The 25,854-nt window shown below is 40.7% G+C and overlaps 1 protein-coding gene across 3 annotated transcripts in view; it reads right to left on the bottom strand.

The window, feature by feature from the left end:
- Positions 1–4,709: 4,709 nt before the first annotated feature.
- prdm16 (PR domain containing 16) overlaps positions 4,710–25,854 on the bottom strand; it is a 177,987-nt gene continuing 156,842 nt past the window's right edge. Inside the window, exons 5-17 of one of the 3 annotated variants that reach the window (XM_071203820.1) lie at positions 23,351–23,453; positions 19,589–19,790; positions 19,309–19,474; positions 18,977–19,130; positions 16,875–18,516; positions 16,638–16,725; positions 14,720–14,889; positions 14,518–14,595; positions 14,013–14,182; positions 12,867–13,038; positions 9,582–9,839; positions 8,988–9,165; positions 4,710–8,243 (exon numbers count right to left, since the gene is read on the bottom strand). In XM_071203820.1, the coding sequence (XP_071059921.1) occupies positions 8,109–8,243; positions 8,988–9,165; positions 9,582–9,839; positions 12,867–13,038; positions 14,013–14,182; positions 14,518–14,595; positions 14,720–14,889; positions 16,638–16,725; positions 16,875–18,516; positions 18,977–19,130; positions 19,309–19,474; positions 19,589–19,790; positions 23,351–23,453 (3,516 nt within the window). In that variant the 3' untranslated portion in view covers positions 4,710–8,108. Of the gene's footprint in view, positions 8,244–8,987; positions 9,166–9,581; positions 9,840–12,866; positions 13,039–14,012; positions 14,183–14,517; positions 14,596–14,719; positions 14,890–16,637; positions 16,726–16,874; positions 18,550–18,976; positions 19,131–19,308; positions 19,475–19,588; positions 19,791–23,350; positions 23,454–25,854 lie in introns of all 3 variants that reach the window. The other 2 variants (XM_034088172.2, XM_034088174.2) reach the window with 2 other exon arrangements.

Genomic DNA, 25,854 nt, shown 5'->3' with positions numbered 1-25,854 from the left:
GGAGAAGCAGAAGACTGAGGGGGAGAGACTAAAACAAGAGCTTCAATGTAATGTGTCAAGATGCAGCCCTGATAATGTATAATGAGCAATGACAAATACACTATCAAATTCACAGACTAAAAAAAACATGAGAAATGCATGTTGCATGTGACTGTTGTAATGTTTTAAATGTTGTTCAAGCACAAACCGCTAAACTTACAAACCTGGAGTCACAGCAGACTGAGGTGGACAAGCTGAAGCAACAACTTCAAAGTATTGTGGAAAAGATCATTCTGACCATTTGTAGTGAAAATGATTTATGATACAGTATCCTAAACAAGGAAAACACCCTGTTTTAGCAAACTGAAATATATAAGCGGATGTTTCTTTAAATAAAACAACTAAATGTTCCATAAGCAAAGTGGATGATATATATGTTGTTGACATTGACCTATTTTCACTGACCACTGTATTTTTAATATTTGATCACCCACATTATATATATTTGTATTGTTTTATAAAGAATACTAAAATAATACCAAATTATTTCCTTCACACCATTCATTGTAGATGTTATAATAAACCATTTTTGGCCTTTAGAGTCATTGAAAATGCACATTAGCAATTACATGTGTTTGAGTTTATATATATATATATATATATATATATATATATATTGTACATTGTTGAACATTTCAGCTATTTAATTTGTTCTTCAACTTGTAACCAAGTCTATGTCTCTGTCGCTCAACCTACATATTGTTTTGCTGTGTTAAAGCAAGAGACAGTCTGCCATCACTGTAACTCTTTATTTCCTTTAATTTCAAACCTTTATTTATACAGATAAAATCCCATTGAGATCATTGATCTCTTTTCCAAGGGAGACCTGTTCAAGTAGTTGTTTACACAGGATGTCATTTGTACATAAAAACTCCTTTACCTGTTCACTCACTAGGCGTTCAAGAACCTACGCCAGAACTAACAATTTAGAGATTAGCCTATAGTTATTTAAAATAGTTGCCTCTCCTCCTTTCAGTAAAGGCAAGACATAAGCAGACTTCCATACTTTTGGAATTGTATTTGTGCTGAGGGAGAGGTTCAAAAGAGAAGTAAGAGGTGGAGCAATAAAGTCTGCAGCTATCTTTAAAAAGAAAGGTTCTACGTTGTCCGGGCCAGCCGGTTTCCTAGGATCTAGCTTAGATAAGGCTTCATGAACAACATCAACAGTAAAAGGGGTAAAACTGAAAGGGTTTTCCAGACCACGTTGTTCAGAGTCACAGACTGTGGTGTTTACAGAAGCAGAGTTAGTGACAGAATCAAATAGAGAACCACAGGACACAAAATGCTCATTAAAGCAATTTAGCATAGTGGCCCTGTCCGATATAGGGCCAGATCCTGTGGTAAGGCACGGAGGTAGCTCATTACGGATCTCACCGGTTGATATCGATTTTATTGCTTTCCAAAATGTCCTAGGATTATTTAGGTTTTCTGTGGTAACTGACAAATAGTACTTCAACTTTGCACTTTTTACATTTGAAGTGAAGTTATTCCTTAGCTGCCTAAAACGCAGCCATTCTATCTCTGAGCCTGATTTCCTAGCCTTTGCCCAGGCCTTGTTTCTATCATGAAGGAGACTAGACAGCTCAGCAGAAAACCAAGGATTGTCTCGTCCCTTTACTCTAAATTTACGGGGTGCATGTCTATCAATGATCTCCATAAAACCAAGATAAAAATAAGACCATCTTTCTTTGTCTCTGAGCATTAAAGCCTGCTCCTTTCACAACAGTAATCTACTCTGATCAGTGTCTCAAACTATACTGTTTGAGGGAATATGGCCTGTAAAGTCCTTGAAAAGTCATTGAATTATTATTATTATTAGGAAGGCAAGTGATCGGTGAATACGTGTTTTAACAATGTGATAAACTAATTATTAAAAGATGTGGGACCTAAAATCCAGCATATAGGTACTAGTAATTAATTTGTTTGTGTGCTGTGCTTTTATTGTTGTTTTCCTGATACGTTGCTCAAAGTACTAAGTGGTCATGTTACCCAAAGCCTCCAAATCAATGCAGCACTTTCTGTTTGGACTGGATCAGTAGGACACACCTCTTTTTTTTAACAATTCTAAAATATTTTTGTATATTATACGAAAATTATTAAATTAAAATAAGCATATATTAATTGAAAACTACATCTACTCAAAATAAGTTGTATTACTACACATGAAGTGCACATCTCTTTTGGGGGGGATTTTGTGCCATATTTTATTTTATATGAATATTTATGAACGTTTTTGCTTAAGTTAAGATAGCTAACCTTTAAACTTACCCTTCTGGATTTATTGAGGAAGCAACGAGAACATATTTCTTTATTGCTAAAATGACATGTATTTTATAATCATCTACCTTTGGTTTCTGATAAGTATTTGTTTATCTCAGACAATAAACAACCTCAGTCTTCTTCTTCGAGTCCGTAGCAATCTCAGATGTCGTTCTGCCAGTATCGGGCACAGGCCACAGCTGATGGGGTAGGTTCTGCCAGGTCTTCTGGACTGCACCGGGGGGCATCGGCACATTCCAGTAGGTGGGACATTGCCTGCACTAAACCACAGCTGCACATGTCTTCTGTGGTGAAGTTCCACACTTTTATCAGTGCTTTGCACGTCCCCTGTTCCTCACGCAGTCTATTAAGTGACTTCCAGGTTGTCCAGCCAAGGTCGTGGCCACTAGCGAGGCTTTCCGTTGGTGTGACTCCTCTGTCCAGCCATTCAAGAGCTCAGTGAGATCACTTTATCTTACTATGTCGTTAATGTTTAAACAAGTACAGATGATAATTATGTCGTTTACATTGACTTGTTTTTACTGACACTGTTAACTGCCACGAGGTGATTTTAATGTTTGTCTATTCATATTTTAGTTTTTAAATTGTAATTGAAACACACACACACACACACACACACACACACACACACACACACACACACACACACACACACACACACACACACCATCATCAAGAATCAAGAATTGCGTTTCATGAATAAGTCGAAAGGAAAAGCTTGTTTACTGTTGAGTGCTGTGTTTTCAAAGATGTTTTCAAGATGCTCCAATATATTATCAGAAGGACATTTTTGTACATTTATGAGGCTGCGTTGGATCCTTGAATTTGAGGTAATATGCTCTGGTAAATCCTTGAAATGTCCTAGAATTAGATTTCTAAGAAGGTGTGTGAACACTAAATATACTTTTTGAATGTTGGTAAACTGATTATTATGTTTGAGCTTAACTCCATCATACAGGCACTGTACTTGCAGATCATTTACGTTTGTCTGCTATGTTGTTACTGTTGTTTTCCTGAGAACATGCTCAAAGGTTTTTTTTCCACATCTTTATGGTCAATATTTTCAGTAATGATTGATCAGGAAAAGACACTATATAAAGCTGGGGTTACCACAGCAACTCTAAAGTAGATCTGCACAGACTGCCACTTTGAGAATGGAGATGCCCATGTGTTTTCCTCTGTTGCTGCTGATCTGCTCTCTCTCTACGGCTCAGCTTCAGTCTGACATTGAAATTGTTCCACATCATGCTGAATCCTGGAGGAGAACCAACAAATGTGTCTGAGCACCAACAGACCTGTCATCAAGACATCCACGCTGTGCTGAGAGAGATGAGCGCCTCCTTGGCTGAACAGAGGGTGGAGATGAGGCACCTTCAGAGAGAGAATGAAGGTACTGTATGTGTAAGGTGGGGAGGGAAGACATAGGAACCGTTGCGTTGTTACAGGAGGTCTTTACATATAGTTGTTTCACTATACCATTTTGCAGTATTACTTGCAAATAATGATACTGTTAGTCTGTTGTGTTCACTCCTCTTCTGTTCAATCTACAGAGTTCAGTTCATGTAGGAAGGAGAAGAAAAAAAAAACCACACAAACAAAAAACTAATTTAGAATGTAAGCGTGCTGCTAACATATGCTAATCAACACTACCTCAACATTCAGTTGAGGCTGATAAGAGCATAGTTTTAGACATAAGCCAAACCATTGGTCTAACTACAATTTTGACCTGCTGTGTTAAGGGATCGAGAGGTCTTTACCACATTTCATGACAATCAACTAATTGTTAAAAAAAAAAAAGCAGAAGACTGAGGGGAAGAAGAACCGGAAGACTGAGGTGGAGAGGCTAAAGCAAGAGCTTGAAGGTATTGTGTTGAGATTATTTTTGGCTCAGGTTAATTCTTAACAGTGTGTCGCAACCTCAAAACTAAAAATAAATTATGTATATATAATATATTTTATTTATTATTCTGTAGTGCTAAGGACAATTATTATAAATGTTTTACCTCACGTACTATCTAAATGTTCCATGGTCAATGCTAACCTTGATGAAGACAGTGATGGTGAAATACTTTTTCACAGCACAAGCAGCAGAGCTGATCACTGTGTCGCTTTTATCTGGGATTTCCGTTAATATACTATGAATGTTTTTTGTGATATTTTCGACATACTATACTATTTCATTTTATTTGATATTTTGGATATACTATACTATGACTTTAAACAGCCTATGTGTTTACTCAGATCATTAACTTTAGCTTACACTACTAACATTAATGACAATATAAATCCTGCGACACATGCTAGGTATCACTAGATACACAGAAGTTATTCCTGACAGAGACCGACAACTCATAGATACACACTAGACGTGTCATTTAAAAAGCACACAGGTTTTATTGCATATCAATTTCATGTATAAATTCTTCATAGCATTGGAAAGATTACATTTGGTATACATTGCTATTCTACAGAATTAACATCAGAGTCATATCTTTTCAATGACATTTCTCTAAAGTACATCTTCAATAATCACAAGCATCAAAAGAACTGCAATTTTTCAGAATTGTTCAATATTATTCTACAATCCTTTATTGTTTTTCATTATGTCTTCTCCCCCAAGTCTTTTCTAATGTCTTTCAGAGCCACCTGCCCAAACATCTGTAAGGCAGTCAAGAACTTGAAGTCAAACCTACCAATCTAACCACATGTACAATAAGTGCATCTACGGATTAATTTTTTTATTTTATTTTTTATCATTTTTTGATTTGATACACATTTCACAAATGGACATCATTATGACTGCTAAACACGTCATGCACAATATCTTTTTTTTGTTTGTTGTTTGTTTTCAATAAACATAACAGAGGCGATATACAACTCAGATTCAAACAAAACAAGCACCATCCATTTAAACCCATATTTTTCAATGATTTTTTTCTTCAGACAAATGCACCATTGTTTTTTCATTCTTTAAAATACTATACAGTTAAAAAGAAACAGTAAGTATATTTTTACTTTCTCCTGTAACAGTGGGGGGGGGGGGGGGGGGGGGGAACGGAACAGCAACCATGTTCTATTATGCTGAAACCATTTTCAGCGACCATCTGCCAGAATACGTTCTGAAGTTGGCAAAATTGAATACTTCAATGCCTTCAATTCCTTAGCTTTACACAGCGCATACTTATTACAGTAGTCCATGACATGAGTTACTACATATAGTCAACCTTAAAACATAGCAACCGAAGCCTTTATGTTTTATAACCACAACTTGTGAAAACAATGTGTTTACCATGAATTAAATCTCATTCAGTAGAATAAAAAAAAAGACTTTTGTCTTTAGAAAAATTAGATGATGCAGCAGTCCCAGCATCACACTACCACCTGCTGGCGTGAATACAAATTACAGTGCTTCTGTTTCAATTGTTCTATCTATCAATTTAGGTTGCTCATCTATGCTGAAAATGAAACCAGTCTGAAAATGTTTTTGGAGTCTATGTTTTCTAGAGACCTAAGCCTGATCAGATTATGGCTTGGACCCACATGGTTTAAGTACGACTTTGAAAAAACAGCATCAGGCCTAGTTGTGAGAGTCCCAGCACGCAGGGAGGACCAAGGCAACAACAATTGACAATGACCACCCCCTTGCTCCGGCAGCTATCTACAGTTATCTACAGTAAAATGACTCATGCCCTCCATGACACAGCTACCTAGTGGACAACATGGAATGAGTTTTTACTATGATCTCAGAAAACAGGGAATAATTAGTCCAAATCATGATCAAGTGTTTATGTTTTTCCTGTCCCGTTTTGCATGTGTTGGAAAGACATACTGACATAATTATGTACATTTTAAAACCACCGGTTGTTTAGTGTTGTTGGTTTCATGAGTCCTTGCCTTCATTCTTGCATGATAGGCGATTCTGTTGCTCCAATGCAGCGAAGACCAGATGTTCATGCAGACTTTGTGTTTAGACTTTTAGACCATATAATATAGGAAAACAAATAAAAAACGAATAATGTTTTTTTACCCTGCATGTTCAAAATAAAAAACCAGAGGGGAAAAGGAGCTTGACGTGTTAGAAACTAGTCAGATTCCATAATGTGACAAAGTAATGCCCTTCTCTGACATTCATAGTGAAAGGTGTCCAAGTCTCCTTCTATAATACTCCACCCAATTCAAGGACACACTCAGCATACTGGGTAAATGGTTGAATTGTAACATGAAAAAACTAAACACTGCAGGACGTTACATTGCCAAATAGTATCTGAGCTAACTACAGCTATCTTTCACTATAAATAAAAACAATTAATTTTATGGGTTCTTTCAAATTTTGGCACACTAACGCATCAAAACCAGAGATTCAGAATCTCCCTCAGGTTCTGATAGGCGTTCATTCCTTCAGTATCAAGAGAAGAGGGATAAAATGACATCTTCATTTTCACTCCTCCAGTCATGACAAAACAACCAAAAATAAATACATACACACACTTCTGAAATCAAATATATAAGAGCGTAATAAGAAAACAAAAAAGAACGATGACAGCAAATGCAAGCCCCTTGGAAATTAAATGATTGTCAGAGAACAAAACATTTTCTATGGGTTATTTGGCACATACCACTCTTGCTATGAACATCTAGGTTATTTTGTACATCATATGACAATATCATACAATTTTGGTCCTTCTCTAAAATAATTATATTAACAATTTCGCACTGTGGTGCCTACAACAAAACAATACTGTGGTATCTAAGAGGAGAGAAAGTGAATACAATTAACAAATGATGATGAAATAAACAAGCAGAGAAAGACTTTCCTCATTTTTTGAGTATGATTTAAATTCATTTTCAGCATGATCAAATTGGGTAACCAATTACAATGGCTAATGTCCCAGATAGCTCATCAAAATCACCAGTTGCTTTGCACATTTCAACATTGAACGTCATTCTCCATGTAATCATCAAAAATCAACAGTCTACTGGAACTGAAATGTCCTCAAGTAACATTTAGTGCGGTGCTATTGTTGATTCTGCGGTTAAAACTGAAACAAGATCAGTTCATGAGTCGCACGTGATTGGTGCGGGAAACCTAGAGACAATAGTGCACGCGCCCACTATGTTCCTGGTGAAACAGCACCACCATGTGGACATGCAGTGCTAACGCAGTGCTGATGCTGCAGTGCTTGTAGAAGGAGGTGTACACAGACTTTAGAGACGTACTAGTCATTAAGTGTTTTTAAGAGAGCCTTACACAGGGTCTCTGTGGTGCTGGAGTGAGCCTTGTGGACTTGGGGAGGATTAGAGTAATGCAGAGTTTCAATGCTGTTGAGAAGCATTCAACATGTCCTTCACATCAACAGGAGCTTAGCAGTGCTTTCTTTTTGACAGAGTCTTGCAAGACGCCTCATCCAGGGACGATCTCTGCCTCCTTTTCTCTAACTCATTCACACACACACACACACACACACACACACACACACACACACACACACACACACACACACACACACACACACACACACACACACACACACACACACACACACACACACACACACGTGCGCGCGTACACACACGCGTACACGTACACACACGTACACACACACACACAAATGAACACACATATGCTCACAAACATATTCTTTCTATCTTAAATGTTTGTGACACTGGATTCTTCTCCGGCGTCCACGTTTCTACTACTCATGTTCACTCAGTCTTTTGTTTCCATCCATTTGTGAAACTAACGTTCCTCCTACTCAATCTCCCACTTCGTCTCGCTCACTCTCTCTGGTCTATATGTGGTTGAGCGGGTGAAAGCTGCTCGTCTCAGACGGTCCACCTCCCAAACTCAGCCAAGCATCCAGAGAGTTCTGGGAGGGCGCGTGCAAAGGGTTGTTCTCCGAGAGGGACAGCATCATTGCATAAGCCTGCATGAGAAGAAAAGTGGATTTTAATTGGAGGAAACTCAACATTTTCAAACACATCTTAAGAAATAATTATCTTTTCTCAATGGTTTTTTCCCCACACTGATATGTGTATGACCTACTGTGCTAGGACATTAAATTAGTAATGAGTATTTTTTGACATTGGAATATCTGACAATAAAATGTTCTTTTTGAAAATACTTTTACTGGCATATTTGAAAATGACTTTTCAAATGACCTAATATAGTGTGACATATTTCCGGAAACACAAAATGGCGATGAGATTTTAAAATGTATGGAAAAGGTCTTAAAAAGACTTAAAAAAGCTATTCAATTTAGTTTCAGGATTCCCGCATTTACCCTGGTAAAGCAGGTCTAATTTAGGTCTTATTTCAGAGCGCCATCATTTATTGGTGATGTTTATTGGTAATTAGTCTTGCATTATTGGACTTCTTTGTAGAAGCAGTCATTAGACTGTTATAAAACTGAAGATCACAGAAAAGGTAAAAGCAGTTTACAGGTAAAATGTTAGTAGGTTAGGTGAGAGGAAAAGTGGTGAGGGGGCGGGACAAGAGGCAATTTAATCCAGCTACAGTTACAGCCATTCTTAAATAAATACATTTTTTAAATTTTTTAAGAATCTGAAAACCTAAAAGAGTCCATCTTATCTCTAAAGCCTCATGAGGCATTTTTTCCTTCCTCATTTCCATCCCTCTTTGAGTGGACATTCAAAAGCCAGTCACATACCTGGGTTTTAGCCTGCCTGTACAATGTCTCTTTCAATGCCTCCGACTCTAGTGAAGTGTTAAATATGTCTTTAACATCAAAGGGTTGCTCGTCACTGGCTGCTTTACGTAACCCCTTCAGGCTCTTGGGAAAGCTGGGGAGACCCTCGAGGTCCAAGAGAGAGCCCTCGTCTATACACCTGCACACGAGGGGTGGATGGACGGCAGAAATAGGGAAGTATAGATGGGTCGGGAGATGGATGGGTGGACGGGTAAATGGATGGATGTAAATAGATTGATGGAGTGTTAATGCGATGGATGGGGGAAGAAAAATGGAAGGAGGAAGTTAAGGTGAAAGAAGAGAAAAGAAGAGGTACGATTAATATAAGACAGGTAGAGGAAACAAACTAGGAGAAGGTAAAGAAGAGAAGAGTAGGAGCTAAAGCTGGAACAGTCTTTTTCTAGCTTTGTTTAAGGGAATCTATACATTAAATCCATGTTTTAAGTCTGTGGTATTGGCATTAGCTTCAATCAAGAGAAGGTATAACGGGCGGTTTCTGTTAAAAGGTTTGTTAAGTGCTAAACCAACTTATGTGGTTTTCAACAAAATGAATACCTGCGAGTGTGTTCATAGCTCATAGCTAACGGAGCTGCCTCCGTCTCTTCCTCCTCCTCGTCTTCCTCATACACTCCTGTTGTGGCAGGAGATGGGGACTCAGGCGCTTCGTCGTGAGACTTCTCCGTCAGGCTGCCTTCCTCCTCTTCCTCATCATCGCCCTCCACTTCCTCGTCCTCCTCCTCCAGCCCCTGTAGCACTAGCTTGGAGTTGGACAAACTGTGGCTGGGTGGGCGTTCCTCCTCGGCTTGGTCTGATCTGCAGAGGGGTCAAAGGTCAAAGTAGAGAGGACGTGTGAGTGTTATTGGCAACTGTTTCTTATAAGCTTCCGTATAAGTGACTTTTAGAATAACAAACAGTCATTAAGAGCTCATGTGAAGTTATGTGTATCTGGTCTGCGACAGTCCTTGTCCCTTGTGGAAAGAAAATCTAAAACATTGCTAAAAATGCAAAAGAACATACATTTTGTCCGAGTCCAAAAAAAGCAACTTACACAGCTCCCCAAGCTTCTTAATAAAAATAGATACGAATGTGAGCAGTCTACCCAGCCAATCAGGGAGAGTCAAAGGAAAAATACACTATAAATCTGAATCATGGGTAGTGTAGTTTTAAAAGAAAGATGCATAGAAGAACTAAAAAAGGAAGCATATCTCTGGTGCTAATGCATGTTTTAAATGTGTTTTCTTCTTTTACAAATAGTTTTTTTTTAGTTTGTCTGTCCTGTCTACAGCTGGATGACTGGAACCATTTCCTGACTATCTAAAAAACACGACTCATCACAAGCAGAGAGCAAACATAAATAATGTGTTGACAGCAGGCACAGTCCAACTCCACACACACAGTGTTGGTGCCGACAGTCTGCCCGGAGCGCTTTTCAAACGGCCCACACATGATTAATTGGCCCGCTCCTCAGAAACAGAGCATGAGAGTGCCCGCCTCAGACCGGCTCCTCTGCACCCTTTAATGGTGGAACATACTCTGTGTGACTGAGGGAAGACGATGGCTGATCTGCAAACAGGCTATCAGCACACCACCATTATGACCTGCCATCTGTACATTTTCCAGCCAGCACTCCAACCTCCCCCCTTCCTCACCCCCAGACCACAATGTCATGGCTCATGATATCATTTCCTCTGGGAAGGCAAATTTACCCCTTCCATTTTTTGCCACACAGTGGACATTTATCAACTCGGACAGGATTACCTTTGGGAAGGGGTGCATAGGGACAGGATTGGGTCACACACAGTGGGTGGGTACATTTAGGTAGGGGGACTTTGGGGGGGGGCAAAAAAGTTCTCCACTTTCAATCTAGATTAAATATCACCATAATCAAATTGTGGAGCTGGTTGGCGGTGGAGAAGCCCATGCTGTGTACGCAGAAAGAAGCGTAGCTCTGATATAGGGGGCCCTGGGTTTTGTCATTTAGTCTAAACACGTCAGTTGGGTGTTTGTGTTAGCGGGCTGGGGGTATGGATATAGCGGGTGGATGGGGGAAGAGCTCCATCATCAGTGGATCTCCTAAATAAATGCCTCAACCTGAGTCCCCCTCAGGGTCCAGACTGCCAGTCGTTATAGCCCAGTCCCAGACAGGGAACCAACTCCAACTGTAGTTTTATCCAAACCATAGAGCTCCAGCCATGGCCTGGGTCCTCATTCAAGCCCTAATTATGACCTGGAATACGGTCCAGAGGAGACAGATACTCCTAAGGACTGCAACACTGCAATGCTGGAAATGTTTTTCTTCTAAACCCCCTAACTTGTTTGTTTGAAACATCCTACCCTCAGAGCAGAAGTGCTGCCTCAGCATCTCCTCATTATGTAAACCGGTCGGGCAAAGTTTTCATGTGAGAAACAAGAGCCAGCACTTTTATTTTGACTGGCTATGATGCTGACAAACGAGAGAAACTATTCTGCGCGGGCGGTTAAGAGCGATTACAGATAGTCATCCATGAACATGTTTGACTTCAGTCACTCAAAGGGGAAACTAAACAGCAGGCTGTCTGGTGGGAGGACAGAAAGCATTATACTTAGTCTGAATTACAGATATTAAAATGTCAGACCAGCTTGTTGTGGATGAGACTCAGTATTGATCCCAGATGGTAGAGGGGCTTAGTTGCCACTGGGTCTGCTGGCCATAATGCATGTTGACAAGAGAGAGGGGGGTGGAGGAAGAGACAGACAGAAAGTGAGACTACCAGAAAGGAATTCACATTGAGAACTAGAGCAGGACAGAGAGTTTATTGAGTCAAGAATATAGGCAATATTCTTTCTTTTCAGTCATCTGGCCTGAAACTTCCCACCATCTGAGAAACTAAGACAGTATTTTAGGACTGAACGCAGTGTGCTCAACTCTTCTTCTACTGGACAGGGTGGCTGTTTATATTAAAGATCCAACAACCTTTGTAATCACTTTACAAGTTAAGGTTTTAAAAGTGCAACAAAACACACACAGGATGATCACTCCTGCCAGTTACTGGTACGTAGATTCATTTACCAACGTCATTGTATGACTGTAGATATGAATTTAAATTCTTCCCAATAAACAGCTCTAGCAAAACTTTATACATGGCTGAAATTTGAAAAATATTGAAAACAATTATTATAAGCAAGTTTTAAAGGTGAACTAGAATATTTGTATTTTTAATAAATCAACATGCATCAAATATACCAGATATAATATATTATGTTTATGTGCTACACCTTTTTCCCTCAATGGTCTGCACAAAAAACATCAGAGCAACTCACAAGTGCAAAAGTTAAAATAAATAGTGCATATTATTAAAACAACTGCAGGTAGAGCTCTGTTTGTTTTATTTAATTTGCAATAGCTTATACAAATTGCAGTTAGATAACTTAGTTGAACCAATTCAAGTTCGTGTCAGTATGCAGGTCAATAATGCCATACAAATGTACCCACCAGAGGGCACTGTGCACCAAGTGTTTGCAGGCTGTATTTGTGTACAAGGCAAAGAAAGGGGTAACAAAAAAAAGTACTGAACTAATGAACTGTTGCTTTAAGTTAACAACATGTGTTGGTCTCTGTTTTTCCATATCTGTCAGGACGACATTTCCTAATAAGGGAAGAGGTTTCAAAAATGTCTTAATAGTGAGGACATTTCATCGGTTATTTTTGCTTGACAGTTGGGCTTGCAGTTAGGTTTTAAAATGAGGTTGGGGTAAGAATTAGAGCTTGGCATGAGGTGTAGAGGGTTAGCCTCATGGATCAAATGTAATCACTTTTTTCTTAATACAAATGTGGCCTGTGCGTGCAAGTTTTCTTGTTACCTCTTTTCTGTGGAGCTTGAGGCCTGGTTCATCTCACTGTTGGAAATGAAGTTGCGGATTTCTGAGAAGTATGAGTCCTCCTTTTCATCTAAAAGTGCATGATTTTCTGGCTCAGAGTTTGGAGAGGAGATGGTGGTTCCCAGGTTGGAAAGCATCCCGGACTGTTGGCTCACTGTTGGGGGAAGGATCAACACACATAAACACACATGGAGAACAACAACACACACAAGGACGTGATTAAAATGATCATTAGACATACACAATATATGAATTTAATGAAATTGTCAAGTAAATTAAGGGTATTTGTACACATTTTTTTTTTAATAGTTTATAAAAGAAACATTGGGGTTGTTCATTTCTTATGGTGAAAACTTTTTGAAACTGGATAATGTAAACAGTGACCACGGGACAGTGATGGTGTAGTTAACAAATTATAAGTATAGCAGAGTTTGTGTTAAGATGAAGAATGCTTTCTTTGTATATGTTTTTGGGATGTATGATTAATATGTTAAGCGGCAGATGCACTGGCCTAATTTAAGTTGACTATGAATTTGGAATCAGTGTTCACTGTTCTAATCAAAGAAACATTAAGAAACACAACATCTGGGCACCCTGCCATAGAGACTTTGGTATGAAGCGCCTGATATTAACACACTCAAGTAAAACAACTGGCATCCCTTGGTATTTGAGTAAGAAATTGTGTATTGTTGGCAATGTACAGCTCCACTAAGTTATAATATATTGCATGAAGTGGAAACCAAGCGTATTGCCTTGTTTTTTATTAGGTTGTCATTCCCAATTTAAGAAAGCCCAACTGTGAAGCATGGACTACTACATGTCAATTCTCAAATGCGCAATCATTGAGTCAACAACTCTCTGTTCCTCTATTCAGTGGCACGCTGGAGGCTGTTTTTGGCAACACAGTAGGAAACGTAAGTGTGAATTCTTTAATTAAGTGGTTTTCCTACTTTATATCAATCACAAGTTAAAGGGAAGATTTTGAATTTTCCAAATGGGTAATATGAGCCATTCATTCAACTCATTAGCATAACACAACATACCAAGTCCCTGGTCAATAACTATGTTTCAGTTCTCACAGCCTTACTTGTCTCAGAGAAAACTGAGTAATAGATGTTGAAAACTGACCAGGAATGTTCTCATGCTCGTGCTTCTTGAGATGGCGGTCGAGGTTGGTTTGCTGACCAAAGCAGCGGTTGCACAGGTGACACTTGAAGGGTTTCTCCTTGTTATGGATGTTGCGGACGTGGCGTTGAAGATTGGATGAGATGCTGAATGAGCGGTCACAGTATTTACACCTGTCAAAGGAGAGCAGAAGGTTGGGAATTTGGGTTTAAATAAGCATGGCATATTAAGCAGGGACAGTATTAATGGAGATGTTACTATCCACCTACTGAGGTAAACAAAATGTTTATTAAGGCTAACCTTATTTCTTAAGAAAATTACTTCTAAATCATTGGGATCACGGTCAAGTAAGTACAATGAATCTAGAAATTGATTCAGCGAAGCAAAAACAAAACAAAAGCAGAGCACAGCAAAGGGATGCCAAGTTTGGAGAGTAGGTGCCGTACAAAGGAAAACACATTGTCTGTGATGGCAAATAGCATGTCAGAAGGATCAACGAGTAGAATACCTGTAGGGCTGTTCCCCTGTGTGTGTCCGCAAGTGTCTTGTGAGGTTTGCCGAACGAGGAAAGATTTTCCCACAGTACCTGGAGGGCAGAATGGACAGAAAGGGTAGTTGAGTATTCAGTGTATTTTATTGTCATTGCAAACATTTGATGCAGTTTCCATGTATGTAAAAACACACAGAAACACTGTGAATAATGCGCTTACCTGCAGGAGTAACGCTCTTTGCCTTTGCGGAGGATGGCGTCTGAGAGGGAAGGTGGAGGGGAGCGGAAATTGAACAGTGGATGAGCGTGTTGAAGCGAATTGTGTGGCATGTCCAGCTTCAGAGCACCAAAGCTCTCCAGCTTCTCTGTCATGTTCTCCATGGCTGACATCTGAGGAGATGGCAGACAACACAAAAGGGAGCAGGTGAGATCAAATATTTTCAAATGTTATTGTTAAAGAGATGTTCTCTTAAGTGGATCAAATTCATTGAGATTGTGGTGTTTCTTAGATATTAAAAGTTGAATTATATATATATATATAATACATATATACAGTGTGTGTGTGTGTGTGTGTGTGTTAAAAGAGCAAAGGAAACATTGAAAACAAAGACACAATGTCAGAAAAAACAGAGAGCGAGGGAGGAGACAGAGAGCGGAAGCTTTGAGGAAGCAGTATATCAGAGGTTAGCCTTGTTTGTGCTAAAAGCGAGTCACCTCCCTGACCTATAACACATTCACAAACACTCAAGTACCATTCCTCCACTGCTCCCCCCTTACTCAATACACCCTCACCTCCTGATTCAGTGCTTTGTTCTCCGCCTCTTACCGTCTTCTGCAGAAGCTACTGTTACGGCTAAATGAGGCATTCAAGAGCCCTGATTGGAGCTGTACAATATAGTTTTAGATACCCCCAACTGATAGCCGCTTCCCCGCTCCTAGAAGCTTGTGAACAAAGGGGGCGAGCTATGTAGGAGTTTATTTGCCAAAACAGCTTACATCCTTCCTTTTTTAGTGAATACAGGACGGGACAGACAGGGACAGACACTCCGTCTCGATGTGTTTATTCGCAGTCTGAGAACGGGTGGAGGGATTCCGTCATAAGACTGAATTAGAGGTGGCATTGTGTTTGGATCACTGGGAGGATCCCAGCTGGGACTCTTATGAGAAGGTTGTGTGTGAAAACTGTAACAACGGGGGGTATTGATTAATGATGAGATGTGATCTCATCCTCCTATGATGAATAATACACTGTTATGAGAACAGGATGAATGTACTCACTCATTTGTTAAGGCTTAACTACACACATAGTTTAATGTCATATATGAAAATGCTTGTTCATGTTCAAATGTATCTGTCTGTCTCTGCACCAAATGAGTGTTTTGCAAAGTCACAGTTGATAGAGGACACAGATTTCCAGGTCAGATTAAACTGTTTCCCCAAGAGAGCCCCCCATTCTCCTGGAGACAAACACAGGATGTCCTTGATGGACACGGTGCTATTATCTAGCCAGCCAGCCAGCCACAGAAAAAAAGAACTTGGAGGGGGTTGAGTTATTAGCTGGCCTGTAGGGCTCCCAGTACATGAAACAATGCCACAACTAAGATTAGCGTGGCCAAGAGAGGCAGTTTGCTACAATTCAAACGGTTATTATTCTCTCTTTTATTAATACTATCATTGCTTGTAATCAAGATTTGTAGAGGTAGGGAGGGTCTGGGGACAGTCAAACAATGTGACTGATTATCAAAGGGGCTGCGATAACAGACTATGTCTTCTGAGAAAAGGTAGAAGTGACGAGGTACACAGGCGCCATTCAGTAAACAAAGGAAGAAATCATACAGAACCCTTGAGAAAATAACATCAACACTGTGGAATGATGGTGCATAGGGTCCTATCAATTCAGGTTGCAGCAGCGTGGGAGGCGAGAGTGAGGTATTTTCACATAATACATGGTTTGAAAATAATAGTCGATTGCATCTGGGAATAATCAGCCTTTATGCAATACCTGGAGGTCAATTCCCCTGTTTGGTACTCCCTTGCTGCAGGTTTTGTTCAAAGTGCACGTACCATTTCCTGTTTCTACCTAACATTAAACCAAGAGCCTTCCTGGATTTGTGTCTGTGGAAATGGCGTGAGCTTACCTGTGGATGGAAGAGTGGTGCTGAGGGCCTGAGGAATTTTTCCTTCAGAGCTCCCACGGGGTCGAGTAGCTTCCTCTTTTCCACCCTGCTGGACCAACAACAAGGCAGAGGGTTACGTACCAATTTCATATCAAACCTCCAATCAAATATTCAAACGCCAACCTCTTTTTATAGTGTGAACATTTAAACATGTTCATGTGGAAATAGCAGTTTCTGTTCTTATCAGGGCAGAAATACCTGTATATGGGGTCCATGAAGAATGCGGAGGGCTTGGCGTAGTGCAGGGGTGGAGGCTGGTGTGACTGGGGATGGTGCTGCTGGTGCTGGGCGATGGAGGATTGGTGCAACGAATGGGAATGGGGGTGTGGAAACCCAGATGGGTTTTCGTCCTTGACGGAGACCCCCTTTCCAACTCCGTATAGGTGGTTCTTTCTATGATGTGGCTCAGCTGCCACACCATTATGACCACCTCGGCTCCGGCCGCCAATGCTGAGGTCCAATGGCTGTTCTTCACCACTAGATTTCGCTGAAGGTCCGCTACTGCTCGCAGTACTACTGTTGGGGTTTGAGGGGTGTGTTGGGGTGGGAGGAGCTAACTTAGTCTCCTTGGGCTTTGTGGTGAGATCAAATGCGGACTCTCCTGATGAAGCAGGAACTCCTGGGGCACCAGAAGCCATCTTGTGCAGCTGCTCGCGAGGTGACTTGGGCTCTGCCTTAAAGAACATGTTAGGATTGAGGACACCTCGATCAGCACTGAAGGGATAGAGGGAGTTGTGAAAGTTGGGTAGAAACTGGAAGGGAAACATAGAATGGTAGGGCAATGGACCCATTTTCTTCTCCTGATGGAGACCAATCAAACCTGGACCAAAATATTTCTCAGCAATAGAGGCGATGGCTTTGATGGAATCTGTGGTGACTGCATTGGCATTTGTGTGGGTGGGCGGGAGGGCTTGCTCATCAGGTGGAGGGAAGAAGGAGTGATGGGATGCAGATGAAAGAAAGGGACGATCAATAGCGAAGTTACCAGAACTAGACATGGCTGATATCAACGCACTGTTCATGTCTTCTAACTGGTGGCCTTCCTGACTTGATATGGCTTCAGACTGCTTCCTTCTTTTACCACTTCGCTCACGTTCACTCTCTCCATCACTCTCCAGGTCAGAACCATCACCTGAAGCCGTACCAGTGGTGGTGTCCAAATCTGTCCCACTTGTGGTATTAACGTCTTCGAGGTCACTACCATCAGACATGTCTGCAAGCTTAGATTTTGTCTTGGCTTCTCCAGAAGACAAATCCAGTTTGTTCTCTTTTTCTTTGTCTTCCAGCTGACTCAAAAAGTTTCCTCCATTGCTGTTTGTGGAGCTAACCATGGACAGTGGAGGGGCATCTAGGGGACTTCGAGGAAGTTTCACCTCCTGACTGCCACCGCCCATCGGGCTCTTTAGCAACGAACTAGCCGGCAATAAAGGTGGTCGCGGATAGAGTGACTGGGAGAAGATACCTGGGAAACCATGAGGGAGGGATGGGAAGCCATGGGGTCCAGGGGAGAAGGACATGCCAGCGTGAGGGTGAGGTCGGGAGGGAAAGTAGTCAGTGAAGCCTAAACCTGACTGGTTTAGACCTGCAAGGTGGGGGTGGTGAGACTTGATCTTAGCCATGATGGGACTGGAGCTCATGGGGATGCCAGGGTTGAACATCCCTGCTGGAGAGCCATAATGGTTCTTGCCCTCACAGAAGCGACGGTGCTTGTTGAGGGAGGAGGTAGTGCTGAACAACTGTCCACAGTCCTTGCATTTGATCTGGGTGCGGCAGTCAGCATGCATGCGCTTGTGGCGGCAGAGATTGGAGAACTGGGTGTAGGATTTGTGGCACACCTCGCCTGGGGGAACAAAAGGAGGCAGCCCATCAGGGCCTGGTTAAACCCATTTTAACACTGTCTCTAACTTTGTATACCGAATCAACAGCAACACAATTACTGAATGGTAAGTGCTGACCAAATAGAAAATACAAACACTATGTATTAAATTCCACAAAAATGAGGCATAACTATCCACTATCACTATTAAAGTAGTAGTCAAAACGAATCTAAACAATATGTTATCAAGTTTCCTGGGGAAAGAAAGATTAAGGTCAAATCTATTATTTGGAGTACACAATTAAGTTAATCTTAATACACATAATGATCCGTTGACCTGTATGATTGGTTCAGGTTATGTAAAAAAAGGAAATGGAGAAGTAAGATACAGGAAGGTGATGGACAATTAGATGAGGTAAAAGGAAATACGTTAAAAAAATACACTGTATCAAATAAGGCTTTAACTTTTAAAGCTCTGACTTACAGATAAAGGGTTTGACACTGCTGTGGATGTGCTTATGCTGCTTGAGGCCTGACGAAGTAGCAAAGGTCTTGCCACATTCAGGACATGTGTGAGCACGTGCCCCCACGTGCTGGGAGCGGATATGACGCTGAAGGTTGCTAGGATCTGTGAACACCTGAAATTTAAAATAAGCGTATGAACTTAAAATGTACGCCATAACAAACAATGAAAAGAATGCTATTTTCTCAGAGTGACTAAATCAGTGTTGAGAACCATTGTGTATGCAGCCTAAAAAACAAGTCCAGGTGAATTTCTGATGCAGATTAATGCTGTGTGTGCAGTGCACAACTTACGTGCCGGGTATGCTGTACCTTATCACAGTTTTCACACTCAAAACGCTTGCCACTGTCATGTGACATCTGGTGACGGATGAGGTTGGACTTCCAGTTGAAGGCTTTGGGGCACTGGTCACATTTGTACTCCCTCTCCTCTGTGTGGACTATCATGTGTTGGCCCAGACTACATCAGGAGAGCACAACACCATCAGTGGATTCAATGGATCAGGCAAGTTGCAATGGTTGCAACCATAGTACAAATGGATAACAAATGAATAGTTATCACATATTTGTGTACCTGTACTCATTCGGGAAGATCTTCTCACAGTCTTTACATTCGTGGATAGGCTCGTCGCTGTCCTCGCGCTCCTGTTTGAAGTCCTCTCTCAGTGTGTCAAAGATGGAGCCACTACTGGTGCATGAATACTTCTGGTGCCGCCGCAGCTCAAGTGTTGAGGAGAACAGCTCATCACAGTCTTCACACCGGTACATCTGCTCGTCTGCACACACACACACAGAAACAAACAAAGTTGTTTAGTTATCACACAATTCCTGAAATAATGTGTCCTTCAAGAAACATATAACATCAATTGAAATCCTAATTAAATGCTTAAAGAAGACTTTAAAACATATTAAATCTGTAATAAACTGCAACATTCTGTATTTATTTCTGTTGGAAAAAACACAAATATCTAGTTTCACCATTATGTGACAACATGTCTTCCTAATACATCACCCTAAACTAAACCATTTGTATTCCTCAACAAGAGTGGACATCTATTACCTAGCTGTATGTTAGTTACAGCTAAAGAGAGTCCCATTTGGTAAAAGCAACAATCAATTGACATTCCCATAAAATGGAAATCAATTAGCGGTGAGATGTAGCCTTCATTAACACTGTTAATTGCTTGTTAAAGCAAGTGTTTTCTTGAGAGGTGTAATGGCCCACAGGGGAAACAATAGCGACTGGTCTTCCCCTTCCATGTTGATAACCTTTGCAATACTTCTCACCACCAAGGTCAAACACATACAACTCGGCCAGTCTTTTCAATAGCAAGTTCCTGACTCAGATGCCAAGTTCAACAGATCGGGGAAAGCCCAGTGGAGTGTCTTTGTGCACAGGCAATAATGTGTGTGTGTGTGTGTGTGTGTGTGTGTGTGTGTGTGTGTGTGTGTGTGTGTGTGTGTGTGTGTGTGTGTGTGTGTGTGTGTGTGTGTGTGTGTGTGTGTGTGTGTGTGTGTGTGTGTGTGTGTGTGTGTGTGTGTGTGTGTGTGTGTGAACTTTCTCCAAAAAGAATGAGCCATAAGGAACAGAGGTAAGCAGGGGAATAGTGGTGCCACCCTCATGGTGATTTCAGCGCCAACCTGCTACAGTATACCCCCTTTGCCACCGCCTGAGTCAGCCCCCCCCTGAAGTCCCAACAGCCCACGCACACCCATCAGTCATCTCAAGGTGCACTAAATGAGTTTATCCAAGATGACTTACATGGCTCACCTGTTTTCTACTGCATGTAACCGTTTATCCAGCTGGAAACTTCTTGGGCGCATTAAAAGGGCATTAGTGCAGCAACATCAATGTGTCTAACCTCGGGGAGAAGGATAAATAACCCTCTGGTCAATGGGCCATTACACTGAGCTCACATGCTAAACTAACTTGCTTACTTTGACACCAGTGTGAGCATGTTTCATGGAGAGGGAGCAATCAACACCGAGAGGCTTTGCATTTGCTCTGACGCTGTAAGCACTCAGACGCTTTTGTGTGTCGCCTTTAAGACGTTGGTTGAATTTGGAAAAGTGTGTGTGAATGATAAAAGTAGTTGCAAATCCCACTTGCAGTTGGAATGTTGGAGTTGATATAAAAACAATGTTGTGTGGACACTCAGAAGTGCATGCACGTGTGTTTCGTTGAGGACTCACATAAATAAAGGTGCGTGCATATGAGCACCAGCGAGCCTCTGTTTTTTCAGAAAGTCTGGTCTGGGTGTGGGGGGGGGGGGGGGGGGTAATAACGGGGAGACTAATAGCTCTCTGGGAGACGAAGGGAAGCACAATTATGTGCAGTTTAGCAGCTAATCTGGGAGCATGGGTGAGGTCTCAGGGGACTCCTCAAGTCCTCTACTTCAAATTCCTTCTCCGATAAGCCAGACACAGAGAGCGGCTCTGCACTGCCAAGCTCCCACTCAGCCCTGCTACCTTTCTCTCGCAAACACACACTCAAATACACCGAGACAAAACAGACACTCATCCCTTCAGTATAGGTGCTTTAACTGTCTCTCTTTGTCCAACACTCTTTCTGCTTTTTTGTCTCTCTCACAAACCGTGGAGGAAGTGTAACACTTGTTGTGTCTTCCCTCATCCCTCTTTCAGAACGACACAACACCAATACTATGACACACAAATTCTGGCAGGTGGAGTGTTTCACTTTTCTATCTGCCTGCCTCCCCCTCTCTATACTTTACATACACACAGAGGAATTGAATACATCATGTACGAGTCTGCTCCATCTTTAACGCACTCCTATAACAGGGAAATCTGCTTCTTTTCAATAATCAAGCTTGCTTTGAGCTCCCGTTTCCCCTGGCATGGAGATCTGTGCACAAACGGTGCATCTCACGAAACATCTTGGTCTCCTCCTTCACCATTTTATAGTCAATGACAAGTAAGAGTAATCTGATCTCTGTTTTCATCTGTGGTTCCAGACAGACTGGATACACAACAAAACAATGTTACCTGACAACAGCCTTTCGCCACAATAAATCCAAGATGTTTAAAGAAATACAGCGGAACTAAGGCTCCTTTTCCGCTTCAGTGAACTTTGAAAGAAAAGCCCAGATCGACAGTGAACAGCTGTCCAAGTACGATTATGAGATAAAATATTGGATTTATTCATTCTGACATATAGGCACGGTTGAAAGGTAGTGAGTACAGTGAGTCGGGTTACCCACTCAGAGGGAAGACAGGCGGTGAGAGCACCTAAAAACATGACGCACTTTGAAATGTGAGCCAGTATGAATACAGCACTGTAAAGCAAGGTGTAGCAGGGCACTTAACACACAGGACCTTACAGATTGTAGTGTTGTAACTCAGCAAAGATCAAACTAACATACATTTATATGGAAGATTATGGATAAAAGTCACATCATATTTTTATTTTTTTATATTCGAGAGCATATATTTCTCAAAATCAATTGTAATTTCCATCATCTTTAACACATGTTTAACTAAAAACGAGTGTAAAACTGGATTAATAAACACATTTCAGGCTACTACATCAGGTTTAATCAACTTGAATCCCATTAATGTTTTATCAAGTATGGACCACATGTGATGATTCCATAATCATTTTATATTGTAGTTTTGCAATTGAATAACTTGAATTGGTTAGGTAATTATTTTTTTGTTTTGTTTTTTTTATTATGCTCAGAAGACAGTCTGACTACCAGGGACATTATTACACTGAACGAAAAAAAAAAAAATGCTAAAATGCATACTTAAAGGCTTCATTTTTAGGGGAATACAGCAGCGTAGACTTGTGAATTGTAAATATGTTTGTTATTATATTTTGGTCGATGTGACAAATGAAGTTCCAGTCTCTCGGATGCAGGTTCCCATGTATGCAGTCTTCACGACTACATAACTTACTAATATTTTCGGGTTTCTCCTGGCTTTCCGTTATTTGAAAATCTCTACTCACTTAATGGATGGAATCTGACAAGTGCCAATTGACGCTCTGATACAGTATTACAGGAACAGAGGCCCATTACATTGCCGCATTGGAAGCGCACAATTCAGACCAGCCTTCATTATTGTCAGGCCTATTCTAAATGACAGGTCCAAAAACGCCTTCAACCAGATGCTTTAATGCGGGATTTAATTGCATCATGGAACTTTATGATTCGAGTAATTCACATTTCTTGAGCAAAAAACTCTTAAAAGGGGCGATGGTTTATTTTCCCTCGTCACATTAGCGAGGTTATGCAGTGTGTTGACCGCGAAAGCAGCACAGGATGCAGGTTGGAGTTTGTTTAAAATGTGCGCTAATGACGCGCATTAATCTTACCTTGTAGGTTGGGTGCCATGGATCCCTCGGGGAAAATACCGTCCTTCATATACACTAAGAGCTCCTCCCCTGCTTCAATGTCCCGGACAGCTTTATAATACATCTGCGGAGAGAGAAAAAGAGAGAGGGGGACTTTAACTTAATGTAAAGATGGAATTAATAAGTCTGAACCCCAATGTTGTTAATATCGAAAGGTCCCACAGTCGAAACATATAATATTAGCATATTAATTTTGTGGTTAAATAAAACACCAGACATGTCTTAAATAGGATACATTGTCCATGATATAGCCTACGGAGTTATGGAAACATATTTTTATAAAAATGTATAGGCCTAGTTAAAAGCGGGACTGTGTGTGAAGTGCATGACACACGACATGTATTTATATTATTCTACTCAGAATTTATAAATAGGCCTAAACAAAACGAATACAAAACGAATATGCGCGCCCCCCGTTATAAATCACCTGAAAATAAAACACAACATAGGTCAGCGTTCTTTCAAATAATTACTTAAACTTTGAAAAAAATGCAGATGAAATCCAGACGATACAAATACTGCTGTAATGAGTCTGAACAGTCTGAAAGAAAAGTGGTGAGCGAAACAAAAATAAACATCAAACAGCTCAGCTGCTCTGATGCGTTTCTCATTTACAGCTGCAGTAAACCGGGAAATGTTGGATCTTTAACTGCACACATTCATTCATTTGATTGAGGTTATTTACTTTGTGTGATCAGAGATAAATGACTGCTAGATAATGAGTTTTTTCCCTGGAAGTAAATGCGAAGGAAAAACAGGAATGAATGGAAATATTAGAGGCCATTAATAACCAAGGCCTTATCAGATCTCTTCCCAACATGTGAACATCCGTTAACCAACCTTAGATTAAACATATAGTCTAAGGCATATTAATTAAACTGCATAACAATCTAACGTGTATAAAATATCACAGCTTCATACGTCCCAATGAAACAGCGCAAACAACCACTTCAATCTGCATGCAGAAGCTGTGACCTCTCCAACACAGGGGGGCGCTCTGCACCAACTGAATAATGACTCCCAAAAAGGTAGGCACTCATTACACTCATTCACAAACACAGTCACACAGAGGCCAGCGAAACCAACTTCCAAGACCTAGTGCTCTTGAGAGGACAAAAGGCGCAAAGGCCTAAAATCAATGAAAATAGTACGGCTTATTATTAACATTATTATTATTAAGCAAAGCGACAACTTCTCTACGTTTTTTCGACCTGACCTTTCTTTTCTCCGTGAGCCGGAATAGTTGAGAAAGTTGCGCGGCGCTGCGGAGAGCCTCCAGCTGCAGGAGCACCTCAGTCCCGGTGGAGTTGGCGACACAACCCATAGTAGTTCTACCGGAGAGGGAGCGGGGCGCTGGAGCTCACAGGGCCGGGGAGAGGAAGTCTCGGAGCGGCCAGGCACGCTGCGGACGGTCGGTGCTCGCTTCCACTATTTGGATAAAGCCCGACGCTCCTCTGCTCCTCTACTCTCTAATCTAGTCAGTGAGCGCGTCTTTGATGATGATGATGAGTCTCTCTCTTTCTCTCTCTCTTCCTGACTCTCTCTCTCTCATTAGTGATTCCCTGTTGCCCCTCGGTGCTCTCTCGGTTACCCGTCGGCCACTCCTCCTCGTCTTATCTCCAGCCAAAAGGATTGAGGGATCTGCGGCGCAGACCCCTCCCCGCATCTCCGATCCCTGCCGCCGCTTTGGCCGCTTGATACATCTATTATTGATGTAAATAATGGATAAATCTGCCTGACAGACTTGCACTTACTATCGGTCACTTTCAAACACACGGGTGAAGTACACGATCAAATAAATCAGCCCAGAAAAAAATACCAATAGACCTTTTGTTGATTAATGTTATTTTAGTTGAATAAAAAATGCAAAAACAATATTTCGTTTACTTTACCAACGATGGGAGAAATTTATTAATCTCTTGAGGGATGTATTTGGGTCAGGACAGTCATTTTAACTGGGATGTTTAAGGATAATTTATTTGATATTTTTTACATAACCTGTAAGAAATAAAAAAATGTTGTGTGCATCAATCACCAAACACTTAATTAAAAATGCTATTAATTATTTAAATACTTTTATTCTTTTTTTCACTCATTTTAATTAAACATTTTGATTTCGAGAAAAAATAAATAAAAAGCGTGCAATACGGGAGACACGAATGACTGATTGTGAATAAATTATATCGGTAGATCACATAACACTGTGTAATAATTTCAACATTTGTTTTATTTTATGTGTTTTGCTATCCATTTATTTGAAATACTTTCAAATTATGAAAATCTTTCTCGGGTTTACAGATTAGAACGTAGTCATCAAATATGACTTTTTTAAGGAATACAGTAGAATAATTAGGAAAATTAAAAAACATTCACAATAAATATTTGTATTTTTCCACAGCATTTTGAGTCTTCATGTATCTTTGTTGGAGTATATGTATTCTACAGTAAGGCCTACACAATCAGAC

This window comes from Pseudochaenichthys georgianus, chromosome 7 (genome assembly GCF_902827115.2).
Source record: "Pseudochaenichthys georgianus chromosome 7, fPseGeo1.2, whole genome shotgun sequence".
Lineage (NCBI taxonomy): Eukaryota > Metazoa > Chordata > Actinopteri > Perciformes > Channichthyidae > Pseudochaenichthys > Pseudochaenichthys georgianus.
The sequence above is the reverse complement of the archived record's forward strand: the minus strand, read 5'-3'. Positions and strand labels throughout refer to the sequence as shown.